This window comes from Bos indicus x Bos taurus, chromosome 1, assembly GCF_003369695.1.
Source record: "Bos indicus x Bos taurus breed Angus x Brahman F1 hybrid chromosome 1, Bos_hybrid_MaternalHap_v2.0, whole genome shotgun sequence".
Lineage (NCBI taxonomy): Eukaryota > Metazoa > Chordata > Mammalia > Artiodactyla > Bovidae > Bos > Bos indicus x Bos taurus.
Genome location: NC_040076.1, coordinates 78172539 through 78186481, shown reverse-complemented (window position 1 = coordinate 78186481; position 13943 = coordinate 78172539). Strand labels below are relative to the sequence as shown.

The following is a 13943-nucleotide window of genomic DNA, read 5'->3' as shown; positions in this document are numbered from 1 at the left end:
ATAGCCGTAGTGGTCATGAAAATTGTATAGCTTTGTATTTTGCTTATTCTTATTTGACCAATTTGTTGGTTGATCACATTTGTTGCATATTCCCAGGAACGGTATGACAGCTTTAGGTGGGGTTTATAAATGGCAGACACGGAAGTTTTGTCCAGCAAACACAAGAATCATCTGAGGCTTGCACAGAGATGAATCTGTATGGCTTGCCAGTTTGGGTTCTATTGCCCTCCAAATATACAGTCTTGTGGGTTAATTTTCATTGCTCTATTGTCAACAACCAGGAGGTACTTGCCGCAAGCAGCCTGGGGACCTGAGATTCATATTTTGAAAAAAGAATTTTCTGACCACTTTCCAAGTAGCAGAGAAAGTGAAAACCTCACCAAAAGATGTGAGGCTGAATGAATTAAAAAAAAATAATAATAATCCAGAGGCAGGAATTCTCAACCTGAATTAGACAAGGAAGGGCTGGCTCACTTTGAAAGGGCAGTCACAGCATAAATTGTACTTCATGTTATTGATATTTTTAGCTTCTAATTACACATAAAAAAAAAAAAACTTGCATCTATTTAAGGGAAGTGAAAAGATACCAGTGGGAAGTGTATTTCTGTCACTGTTTCTCTCCTTTCTTAGATTTACTCTAATCCAAGAAAGACTGATAGATATAATCAGAGCACACATGTTTCTGTTGCTGGAAAAGACTGATATGTTACACCCCTCAATTAAAACAGGAAGTCAATTCTGACAAATGTAGGTTTATATCTATGCCATTTATCTTTCATTTCGAGGAGTGGGGAGCATAATTAGAGACTTGTGACTGGTGACGTGTGTTTGGGTCTGAACACTCCAGGAAGGCACACTTGAGCAATTAAAAGGGATAAAGAATCCAAAACCCCCAATGGTCCCTACCATCGCTAATTCAATGGGAAGTTAAAATGCAAACTATTCAAAATAATGTTGTCTCCATGATCGGCAGGTATGCAGGGGGAGAAGCTTTTTGCTCTTTTCCCCATTTCCAAAAAGAAAAATAAAAGATATATTTTAAAGGACTCTGTTTCTGGTTCTTGAAAGACTGGAACAGAAAGCAGCTATAAGTCCAACCCAGGGTAGACATTGCATGGCTAAGGCAAGTGGGTTACAGAGAGGAGATGCACCTGCCTTCTGCAGATACTTGGTCATTCTGAACAGATCTCCCATTTGTGAGCTTCTAGGAAATGCCTCACTCCAGTACTCTTGCCTGGAAAATCCCATGGATGGAGGACCCTGGTGGGCTGCAGTCCATGGGGTCGCGAAGAGTCGGACACGACTGAGCGACTTCACTTTGATTTTCACTTTCACGCATTAGAGAAGGAAATGGCAACCCACTCCAGTGTTCTTGCCTGGAGAATCCCAGGGACGGGGGAGCCTCATGGGCTGCCGTCTATGGGGTCAAACAGAGTCGGACACGACTGAAGTGACTTAGCAGCAGCAGCAGCAGGAAATGCTTTTCCATTTCAATTCAACCACATCTATGAAGAGCCCTCTATGTGCCTATCACTGTGCTAAGTGCTAAAGGAAAGAAATTGCATAAGTAGAAATTCGTAGAGAGAAGCCCAGATCAGCAAGGAGTTTGACAGGAGGAAGGAAGAGAAGAAGTGCAGGTAATGTGTGAGATCAGGCAAAAAAGACTATGAAAGTGATGAGGTGAGGCACAGGCAAGGGTTTGAGCTGTCAAGGCCAGAAGAGATTACTGGGGCCTGAGTGGGCTTCTGGAAGCAGAGTGTTTTAAATGGGAAATGCAGCTTACTGAGCGAAGGAACAGCTCAGGCATTAAAGCAGGGCACAGAGTGAAGAATGGCTTCTCTGCACTCAAGGAAGCTCTGTTTGGCTGTAGCCAGAGCAGCCTGGGAGAAGAAGCTGAGATGCAGGAGGCCCAGGAGAAGGGGTTTATCTCCCCTGCCTAGAATCCTGTCCTTTACACTGGTGCTTCCCAAACTTGAGCGTGCTTACAGTCACAGATCTCGTTAAACTGCAAAGTTTAGTTCCGGAGATCTGGAGTGGGGGCCTAAGATTCTGCATTTCTGACCAGCTCCCAGGTGGTCTTCGACTGCACTCTGAGTAACAAGCTTCTGAAATGCTATTTTTAAAGCCTTGCTAATGGGCCATCCCCTCCATAACCACCTTCAGTCGGCGTTGGCCCAAATCCCCCATCCTGTTAGGCAGAAACTCTTTCCCATGTGTCATTTCAGATGACTGCTCAAACTAGTTTCCTGGCAGACTGCCTGTATCCCACCCTCACCCCCAATACACACCCATACACAGCACACACACACAAACACACACAGACTTACTTTCCCATTTCACCTAAATGGCCATCTTTCAAGGCCCAACCCAATTATCATCTAGTGAAAATTCCATGGACAGAGAAGCCTAGCAGGCTACAGTCAATGGGGTTGCAAAGAGTCAGACATGGCTGAGCACAGCACACACAAAGAAGCTTCCTCTGATCTCAAACTCTCCCTAGCTCCATGTTTGAATTTAGATCTCTTTCTCTATGTTTTATAGTTTTGTAAATCCACTATAGATAGCACTTAACATAGCTGATTAGTGATTAAAAAAATGCACATGCACAATTTTACAGTAACCCCTTTAAATCATTTTTGCAGTATGATAGGATATGCATGGGATTCCCTGGTGGCTCAGACGGTAAAGTGTCTGCCCACAACGCAGGAGACCCAAGTTCGATCCCTAGGTTGGGAAGATCCCCTGGAGAAGGAAATGACAACCCACTCAAGTACACATATATGTTAACAGAACAAATACAGAAATATATAGAGGTCCCTCACCAGTCTGACTGCTGGAGTCTTAGTTTATTTCTGTATTCCCAGTTCCAAGACAGTGGGCTCAGAAAAGCAGATTTATTTAAATCACTCTTTCATTGTGTTGAGCTTTTATTCCACTGTCTGATCTTTCTGATCAGGGATGTTACATGCATCTATTTGTTTAATCAGCATCCATTTGTGGATTGCTAGAAATGTGCCAGGACCCAGTAAATAAGAGACCGTCCTTCTCTGAGCTTTGGCTCCGATGGCTGTATAGCAGAAATGATTAAAAAAAAAAAAAAAAAGTATTTCTTCATGTTTTCTATCAGTAAAAAAAATAAGATCAAGTATATAGAGTTCTTAACAAGACTTGGCATACAATAAGTACACAATAAATGGTAGCTATTTTAACCATCAGAAGTGTTTTTTATCAAATTAATTTTATTATTATTGTCTGCTTAGTGAGCCAAGTTTTTAAATAGACCACCTGGGAGTTTTCAGAGTCCTTAAAATGCTGTCCAGGGAACACCATGGGGACTGTGGAAGCCACTTCCAGTCTCTACCCTTTACCTTTTCCCATCTAATGAGGCTAGTTGGTAAGAAAGAATCATTACTCAGCAAGAATACTGTTCATACCTTTCCAAAGAGGAAAGACCTTGAGGTTGAACATAAAGGCCTAAGCAATATCTTTTTATGCAGAATATAGCAAATACTTCATTCCATTAAATACTGTCTGACTTTCTATCTTCAGCACCAGTCACAATAGTTATTTCTAGAAACTCAGAAATAAAGCAAACCTTGTTCTTTGGAAGCTCACAGTTTTGAGGTCTCCAAAGATATCCAAATAATTACTACTAAAATAGGCAAACTCAATGAAAGATATTTTATCCTCAAGGAGTAAGTAATCCTATTTGAGGACATTGGGGAAGGCTCACAGATACAGTGATAGGCTAGACACACTTCTGACCTCAAAGTTTATGGTCCCAGTAGGTTTGGGGAAAGGAGATTTTACAGCTGATTCCAGAAGCCTGCTTATTTCACTACTGATGACCCAGATTCAAAAATAATCAGGTAGTCCAAAGCAGTTTTTTTTTGCCACTGAGTATTAACTTCTTGCATAAAATGCCAATTATAACAACTCTGATTACTCCTGCAGTTGTACCATGATCCTTTTAATTTTTCTTTCATAGCAATCAATTGATCTGCTGCTTAATTCATATTTATTTAGATTGCAGCCATACAGATGCCTTTTGGGTGCTGCCAGGCAAATTAATATGTACATATAGAGTATAATGTATGTAAAAATGCTTTGACAACCATAAAGTGCTCTGCAAAGTGTTAGATTACTATCATTATTTCTTTTTAAGTCTCTCTACAAATAGATAAAATTTAACATCATTAATCTTAAAAGCGTTACCATGAAAAAACTGAGTTGCACGGTCTTTCTTTCTTTTTCAATCTTTTCAGTTATCTGTGTCCATTGCAAATCATGTCTGATTTCACACTTTCATAAATGGCACACCTAATTTCTAGAAGATACAAATGGATGCATGGCCTGTATTTGCAGCCTATTGATCTGTTATAAGAAAAAAAAAATGTTATGCCCATTAGCCATATAAGGAATATTAAGAGTTAGGGAATATTAAAAGTTACTGCTACTGCTAAGCCACTTCAGTCGTGTCCGACTCTGTGCGACCCCATAGACAGCAGCCCACCAGGCTCCGCCATCCCTGGGATTCTCCAGGCAAGAATAGTGGAGTGGGTTGCCATTTCCTTCCCCAATGCATGAAAGTGAAAAGTGAAAGTGAAGTCACTCAGTCGTGTCCGACTCTTAGCGACCCCATGGACTGCAGCCCACCAGGCTCCTCCATCCATGGGATTTTCCAGGCAAGAGTACTGGAGTGGGTGCCATTGCCTTCTCCTATTAAAAGTTAGGATATATTAAAATTTCTCACCAATAGTTGACCTCAAAATCATGTGTATGTATATCAATATATATACACATACATACATATATGGGGCTTCCCTCATGGCTCAGCTCATAAAGAATCTGCCTGCAATGTGGGAGACCTGGGTTCGATCCCTGGGTTGTGAAGATCCCTGCAGAAGGGAAAGGCAGGCTACCCACTCCAGTATTCTGGCCTGAAGAATTCCATGGACTGTATAGTCCTCAGAGTCATAAAGAGTCGGACACAAGTGAATGACTTTCACTTTCACACACTTATGTATGTATATATATATACATATATGTGTATATATATACATACACACAATTCTAAGAAAAACGCTCTAATAATTTGGAGTGAGGCAAACTTACCACCCTCAGGAAATTTGGGTAGAGCCCAGTAAGCACATACAAGGTCTAGAAGCAAAAGTCAGAAACAAGTAGGAGCTGCCAAGACCTTCATTCTTCCCTCTGCTTGATCCAGCCCAGGATTTGTATTTGCAATCTTTCCACAGGTGAATGCCATGCCACACGCTGAGTGGCCTGTGTGAATTGCATCGGGCCACTCAGTGTGTGTTATGCAGACGCAGTTCACACACTCATCTCCCACTTCCCCAAATATCACAATATTTATGATTTAGAAGAACCTTAACAGTCATTGAATATAAATCCCCTATTTTAGCTAAGGAAGGAGACCCAGGGAAGGAAGGTGACTTGCTCAAGGTCACACGAGGTGATAGACCAGATGTCCTGGCTCTTGGTTTGCACCTTTTCTTTTCTCTTGTTTTCACTTCTTTGTCAGTGCTTAAGTTCAGTATCTAACCAGAACTATCTCTCCTCTTTCAGGAAATTTGCTCCCCGCTGTTCTGTGTGCAAGGAGCCTATCATGCCTGCCCCTGGCCAGGAGGAGACTGTCCGGATTGTGGCTCTGGATCGTGATTTCCATGTTCACTGCTACCGGTGTGAGGTCTGTGGTCAGCGCCCCACCCCCTGCCAGGCCATCAGAGCCAGATTTTTATAAATATCACAATTATAAAATCTAAGAGAGCCCTTAATGCCTGTGTTCATTCAACTTGGGTTTTACAGGAGACCTGTGACCCCAGTTGGAAGTGACGAGAGATTTCTTGCCCGAGGGCCATGTCATCATGTATATAGCAAAGAGCAGCAAGTCTTTCTCCTCTAATCTGGGTATCAAAAGGACACCACATTCAGAAAATGACTTCAAAGCATTTTTTTATCCTAGTCCTATGACTTGCCCAGGGCCTCTCTTTTGAAGCAGCTTTCTTGTTTTCTACCAGACCTTCTGAGTGCAGCAGTTAGCAGCTCCCCCTTCTATCTGCAAGAGATAATATGAACTACCTTATTACCACCTCCTCATGACAATGGCTCGTCTAGTCCCATGAGATTTTCCCAAGACATGGGCGGTGGGGCTGGCAGAGCTGCCCCTAGCCTCTAGGACTGCAGTAATTCCATCTACCACCTGAGCTGTAGCTGATCACCCAGTTTATGCAGTGTGCTTTGTTCGCTCCTGCAGCCCCAGTTGCATGCCTCTCTCTGGCCTTAATATGAGCAAAGAAAATAAAAAAACGTCCAGCTTTTACACTAGGTGTTATGACTAAAGAGCAATAAAAATGTCTAGCCTTAGAATTGACCTGAATTGTAAGTGTGGAAAACCTAGAGTTCACTTTGCAGTTGGAGAAACTGAGGTTCAATGGAGGCAGGCTTCCCACTGTTTCTAGACACACTTGCTCTATGTGCCAACAGGCTTTGACTTTTCATGGTTTTGTTGTTTGTTCTAAGAGTGGTGTGAGATGTACCTTTTCTCCTCCCAGATGAAATGATAGCAGTACAAAATAAATTTGTGCTGCACATGTGTCTTAGAATCAAGACTGTAGAATGGGAGGAACACTGAATTAAAAGGAGGCAGACCTCCATCACCCTAGACAAATCACTTCCCTCTCCATAGCTCACTTCCCCACGTGTAAAACAGGCTTGTTCTGGATGCTCCAGTATTGGCTCCTTTGGTTCTAAGATTCAAGGTGCTAACAGTTGAGTTTCAACACTGCAGTCGACTCTGGGGTCTTTAGGGTGCCCAGGTAACGGTTAATGTTAGGTCATTAAAGGCTTAAAACCATGTCATTTATGTAATTTCTTTCTGTTTATTATGATCAAAAGGTTCTGTTTAATTCCATCACTCAGTTTCCCCAAATGTCTCTAGATCTCCAGAATATCTGCTTGTTCATTCATAAGGCTGGCCTTCTTGGGAAGAATAACTATAGGGGCCATCACTGCTGCTGCTGCTCCTGCTGTTGTGTTCTGGATGATACCCTTTTTGAACTTACATTTCATTATTTGTCAAATTCAGATAGGAACCTCAGTGACCCCCCCTCCCTTGCTGTCATAGAAGACAATAGAGGTGAGGCACACAGCAGTCGTGACCTTCTAGAAGAGTTTCTACCACAGTTAGCAAGGGCACACACCACAAGATGAAATACTATATTTTTCTTTTCCGAAGAAATTTCTGTTTCCTCTAAAGGTGAAGGTCGGCATTTAACTGTCATATAACACTTTTCAAAATGGATGCTCAGGTACTATTAACAGTAGTATAATTCTTTACAGTTATATGGCTCTTGGCATTTTTTTCAAAGTATAGTCATATCCATTTTCCTCTTTGATCCTCCTAACATCTCAGTGAGGTAGGAATTGTGGGAATAATTTTCAGAGTGGCTATTGGCCTTGCCTGCAGTGACAGAGGCAGGAGCAGAACGAATGGTGGTACCCAAGGGCCCTGTCCCCCCATCCTGCACTCATCCCTCTACACTGTGCTGTATCCTTTAGAAAGTACAATGGATCATTCCCCACTCCCCCCACCCACCCCAAACCTTAGGATTTTCTTTTCTTTCTAAAGTTGGAGTAAGTATGCAGAGCCTGTTGATGGCCCGCTGCTTAGCAGGAGTCGCTCTGCAACTTAGCTTCTGACCTGGAATTACCACAAGATTCTGTCCTTGCACTTGTATATTACTTTTGAAAAATCTTTAAATTAATCAAAAGTGATAAAGATTTATTCTCTCCTGTTCTTATTGTTTGGGTGAAGGGAAAAACTACTTGGGAGCCTAGGCCCTCGGGTTTTTCTCCTTCTGTACCTGTATTTCCTTTTGTGTGACGTCAGAAAGGTCATTTTACCCTGTTCTTGTTTATGTCCCCAGCCTCTGCTTCAACTTAATGCACATATCATATGATGTCCTGGGGAAGAGAAGAGGTAGTGATTGGCCTCTTTATGGAAGCTCTGCATGAACAGAGGAGTTTGTTTCCATTTTCACTGACATCCTTTCCCTCTGCCTTCCTTCTTCCAGGATTGTGGTGGTCTCCTGTCTGAAGGAGATAACCAAGGCTGCTACCCGCTAGATGGACACATCCTCTGCAAGACCTGCAACTCTGCCCGCATCAGGGTGTTGACCGCCAAGGCCAGCACTGACCTTTAAATCCAGTCGCCTGTTTAGCGGTTAGTTGGTGGATCCGAGAAGGATGAAACACAAGAAAAATATGACAAGAGAAATAGGAAAAGAAAGGAAAGGCAATCAAGCTATGGGATGGTCTCTACTTCATCCACTATTAACCTTTCTGTAGAAACACCTAGAATATGAGATTTTTTTTTTAAGTTCTTACAATACACATTTCACAGTTAGTCATGTAGAACCTTGATAGGCCTTTGTTCCCAAGGACTTGCACATTTTTGCACGGATTATGCTCCATCCCATTCACTTCTGCATTCCTTTAACTTTTAATCCCTATGTTTGTCTCACTTTTCATCTGGTTGAATGGCTTTTTTTAGTGTGGTATTTGCTGTCACACAGTTTTTCCTGGGGAAGTCTGCCAACTCCCAGGTGCTTTTCGGCTTGAAGGCTCCATCCTATCACTTCCACACTGCCAGCGATCATAAAAGATAGTCATTCATTTTCTGTGTATTGAAAAAAATTGTCTTTTATTGCTCTAAACTAGTCATGTCCCTTGGGGAGAAAATGCACAATTTTATGTCAGGTTATAAAGAATTTAAACTGTAAATTACGTAGATTAAAAGAAGCTGAATTTGCAGCCATCCCAATTCAAAATCTATAATGACCAGTGGTGGGACTCATTTGAAAATAGATATTGGTGAGAGAGAACCAAACTTCAATATTTTTTCTGCAGAAATTACAGATGGGGTATGCTGGAAAAAGCATTTTGGGGTTACATTTGAAAAGGCATTATTATGCCTCAAATATTAAAATTTTATTTTCCATGCTACCTGGATATAATAATATGGACAGACTTGGTTTTCTCTAGAATATAACTTCCAATACTGCTCCACTTTTCATATCGGATATGTTGTGACATTTTGTTTGTTTGTTTGGGGAGGGAGGACATACAAACACAACCACCAGAATGTGTAGCTGTGTTCCTCTAGAGGAAGATCTCTATAGACAACTGTTCGTTGTTTTTTTTTTTTTTTCCAGGCCTAGGTCCATTTTACCTGACAATTGCAAATCGGGGCACATAAAATTGTCTTGGTTTTGTTTAGTTTACCTTAAAAAGACAGGAAACTTGAAAAGGTTGTGAAACCACAGTTTCATCATTCTTATAATTCTTCTGCAACTCAAAATACATATTGCAGGAGACATTTTCATATCACTGATGTGACATTTACACCACACTTTCATAGACAATCACTGAAAAGAAATTGCCTTTTTGAAGTAAAAATATGCAGAGTCTAGAATCTTTAGTCAGATTCTTTTGAGGCAATGAAATGCTTGCCTGCTAACTGCAGAACCACATACATTTTTTTTTTTTTTAATGTTCTAACACGTTTCCTTTAAGGAAGGACCCTTCTCTTAATAGCAGGTTACCATCTTGTAAACAAAGTATTTTGGATTAAGATTTGTTCAAATCTTTTTTAAGATTAGGTCAACCTTTTTAAAAACTTTCTGCAAGTATATACTTTTAAAGTACAAAGTATTTTAAATATAACAAAAATATAGATAATAATATAATGGATCTCTGTGATACCCAGTTTAAGAAATCAAATATAACAAATATAGCTACATTCCCCCGTATACCCTTCCTTGATTCCACAAAGATCTTTTTCATGATTAGAAAGTGATAAACTTTTCTAGTCTGACTTTGTTTTTTAATTTTAACACTCAGAAATGAAAAATTATTTGTGAATGTTTTGCATTGCAATCCAGACCTCAAGCATCCCAATTACATTTATTTTACTTTAGTAGGAATAATCATAAAGGTGGTTCATTTTTTTTTTTTCCCAATAAGATATCCTTAAGCCTATGGCTCTTGTAAGTCAATCTGTGGCTCATTTGCTTTGGTTACCAGTTTTGTTTTAGAACGACCACAGCTAGAGCTTTTCAAAGGGTCCTTTGACCACTGTGCTTTCCTTACCTTGATTCCCTTGTCCTTGACCTCACATTTCTCATAATGTGAGATACAAGAGGTCTACTTTGGGCAGCATGTGGATTTTAGGATACAATGGCAACTGTATCACTGAATTTCTGTCTTCCAAATGAAAGGAGAGACCATGCTGATGACCTCAAAGAGTACTGACCATTAGACAATTGGGGTGATACTATCTATAATCAGCTTGAATTGCTTCAGCAATTTGTTTTTTATGAAATACTTGGGGAAAAAATATATCTTTTGGTCAAAAGGAAAGAGCCCAATTTATTGAGGGGTGGAGTTTATCTCTTAAAATACAGTCTTATGAATTTTGCCAAAAGAGGGAGGATTTATGAAATATTTATACTATAAAAATGCAGTAACATTCTACTTGTTGGTTACAAGTTGGTTTAAGTTCTTATGTAACTGAATGTTTACATGCCAAGAAAAAAGAGAGTTATAAGAAAAGGCTGTTACAGGCCCCTCACTGTGACACTGCCAGAATAGTGCTTGCTTACAATCTTTATAGTGCGTTTTTATCACGTAACCTCAGAGTATCTTTACCAAAGATTTTTAAAGTAAATCTCTTTTTAATATAGACTTATCATACTTTTATAATAATGAATGTGCACACCTACATATACAGAATATTTAGATTTAGATTTTTTTCTTTCACAAGGTATAAGGAAAGGATCCTAAAATATTTTATTTCAGGATTTCTTAATTATATGATTTATATTGCTTTCTTGTCTTCTATTAATCATTTGGTATCAGCAATGCCAAATCACTCTTTACTGTTTTAGCTACATGAAATGATGCCTATAACAGATATAAAGATCTAGTGCCTTAAGGATTATAATTCTACTGTCTTATGATATGTTGTCTTGATTGTTATCATTTAAAGACATAGATAATAGAAAAAATCATAGAGTCTATAAGAGAAAGCTTGTAAAAATATACTAAAAAATATACTGGTTTTTAAAAAAATTGTCACAAACAGAAATATTTGGCAATTCCATGTAACATGAGAGACATGGAAAAGGAGAAAAAACCCACTATGTCCTGGGCTCTGCAGATTGTTTTATAGTCAGGTTTCTCCACCACCTGGATCCCCAGCTCAGACTGACTCAGTATGGAGTCTCATCTGTGAACAGATTGGCCTTTAAAACTCAAAATAAGTCATATGTTCCAGCTAAATGCATCAAAGCTTTGAGATCCTGGACGTCTCTGCAGCCCAATGATGTGGGTTCTTTTTCCTTTCATTAAAAAATTGTTTTTACCAGAGCAACTTCTCTGATCAAAATGACTTCGTTGTGTGTATGCTGATGAATACAGAGGAGATATAAACACTATAACTGTTTCCTCACTATCTAAGATTCTGCAGAGATGTTTGCGATGATGTTTCAAGTATATAATATTCTAATTGCATTTAAACAAGTATTTTGTATTTGGGTTCAGGGGAAGGAAGAGAGCATTTTACCATGGGGCTGTCGTAGAGGGTTTATGGAATATAGACAGGACTCTGAAAACACAACTCCCAACAGTTTTCCTAGTTAATAAAAATCCTATTAATGTGAACCAGCCAGGAATAACAGTGTTATTTCTATTTGATATGGTTTAGGCTTCTCTTGTCAAATCTGCATTGGGGCTGCCCCTTGATCCCTCCATTATCAAGTTTTGAAGGGTGTTGGGGAAACCATGGCAGCTGCTAGGAAGATCAGGGAAACACTGATGTAACCTCACAGCCTCTCACCATTTCTCTTGGCTTGGAAAGGCTTTTTTTTCCATATACATTTCTAGAAATATTGCTATGCTACCTTAGTATTTCACATTTGTAGTTTAAACAAGCGATTGTCCATCTGTTGCCTAGAGCTTCAGTACATGTGTGTTATGAATGAAATATGACAGCATGTTCCATACCCTGCTTTAGCCATCTGTAGGAAACCAGGAGGCTGGAAAAGATATACCTCTGCAAAATGTGCCTCAAGTTCATTTCCTAAGATCGCTCTTTTGGTGCACTTTCACGGGAGACAATCAGAGAGCAACATGCATTTGTGCCTTATTTTTAAAGAAAACTTTACACTACTATGAATGCTCCTCTGAAGAGTCTTCACATAAATAACCCTCCCAAATCTCAAAGATGTACTCATTGAAAAGTCAAAATCCAGAGATGTCTGAACTCTTCATCTTAATGTATTCTAGCAGTATTTCTGTTCTCGCCATCTCTTGGGAAGTACCTTATGGTACTAAATTAGGAAAACATTTTTAAGCATTCTTATGCCACAGGTGATGTCTTAGGTGTTGTTAGTGAGTAAGTGGTCTTATTTAGTGGTCTTACTCTAGTTTTAGTCAGCAATGAAGACGTACTTCCACTTGATCTATTCAGCATACCGCTTTAATTGCCACAGTCTTTTGGTTTGCTGTTTTTTATTTTTTTTAATTTTAATAGTATACAGAACCAGTTGAGGATCTTGGTTCTGAGTCATTATTATGGTGCAATCATGAATATATCAGGTCAAGTCATTTCCTTGTCAGGTAACTTTTCTCACAAGGCTGTTATTTGCTGCATGCTGTGTTCAGTTGCTCAGTCGTGCCCAACTCTTCGTGCCCCCGTGGACTGTAGTCTTCTAGGCTCTTCTCTCCGTGGAATTTTCCAAGCAAGAATACTAAAGTGGATTGCCATTTCCTCCTCCTCCTTCCTGACCCAGGGATCGGACTGGTATCTCTCATGTCTCTCCTGCATCGGCAGGTGGATTCTTTACCACTCTGCTGCCTGGGAAGCCTGGCTGTTGTTTAGTTTGCTTATTGTTTCAGCCTTTAAAAAGTGATCTGATTAAAGCTGTGTGACCTGGTGAGAGTTCTCTCTCCCTCCCCCTCTCCCCCTCCCTCCTTGTCTCCTTCTTATTCCTTAACATTTCTACTCATTAGTGTTATCCTGATTGGACTTTTCATAAATAAATTAAATCAGTACATTACAATCCTTATGGAATTATGATCATATTAGGAGAAGAATTGTACCGCAAAATATATGCAGCATCCATAAATCCTTTCTTTAGAAAGGCATATTTTTCCAAACTGTGTTTATTCATAAAGTGAGGTGAGATAATAGAGTCTTTGGGTTTTATTTTAATGAGTTTTCATCAGGGATTCAGATCACAGAGTTCTTGGCAAATTCATTTATGACTGGCCTACTTTTCTCAGCTATAGGCAAAGTGATCTTTCTAAGACTAGCTTAAGGTTTTTTGTTTTTTTTTTTTTAATCCTAAGCATTTTGACCAACAAGACAATCGTGTTCTTAAGTGATGGCATGTTATTTTAGATCAATGAAACTTGAGAATTTTCCATATTATCCTTCTGGAATTTTTACACGTATCAGCATTTTTTCCCATGACAATCATATTAAACCCTAATACTTCAGGCACGGTATTTTACAGGGAATAGATCAGCAATAGTTTTTCCTGAAGCACATGTTACAGACTTGTAGTCTTATAAAAACTAACCTGAAAAGGATCTGGATTTCTCAGTAACGCATTTTCTTAAAATTTGAGTCTGAGATTCTTTTGAACTCTGGCTAATACTGATCAAAAACATGCCCTCTGTGTCTGTTTTTTATAAATTTGTTTGGAAAAAGCTTATAATTCTAGGAATGGCTTTCCATTGTTGATTTTTGTCCTTAATGTTGTCTACAAGTTGACCTTGATTTTCCTTTTTGGGAAGGTCACATATGAGAAAGGTAAAAGCATATCTAATATATACAATCAATACACAAATGAACT

The 13943-nt window shown here is 39.5% G+C and overlaps 1 protein-coding gene across 7 annotated transcripts in view; it reads left to right on the top strand.

Annotated features, from left to right (window-relative positions):
• LPP (LIM domain containing preferred translocation partner in lipoma) overlaps positions 1 to 11748 on the top strand; it is a 745809-nt gene extending 734061 nt beyond the window's left edge. For all 7 annotated transcript variants that reach the window (XM_027538411.1, XM_027538415.1, XM_027538413.1 and 4 more), the window contains 2 exons: positions 5590 to 5710; positions 8097 to 11748. In XM_027538411.1, the coding sequence (XP_027394212.1) occupies positions 5590 to 5710; positions 8097 to 8225 (250 nt within the window). In that variant the 3' untranslated portion in view covers positions 8226 to 11748. The remainder of the gene's footprint in view (positions 1 to 5589; positions 5711 to 8096) is intronic.
• Positions 11749 to 13943: the final 2195 nt, after the last annotated feature.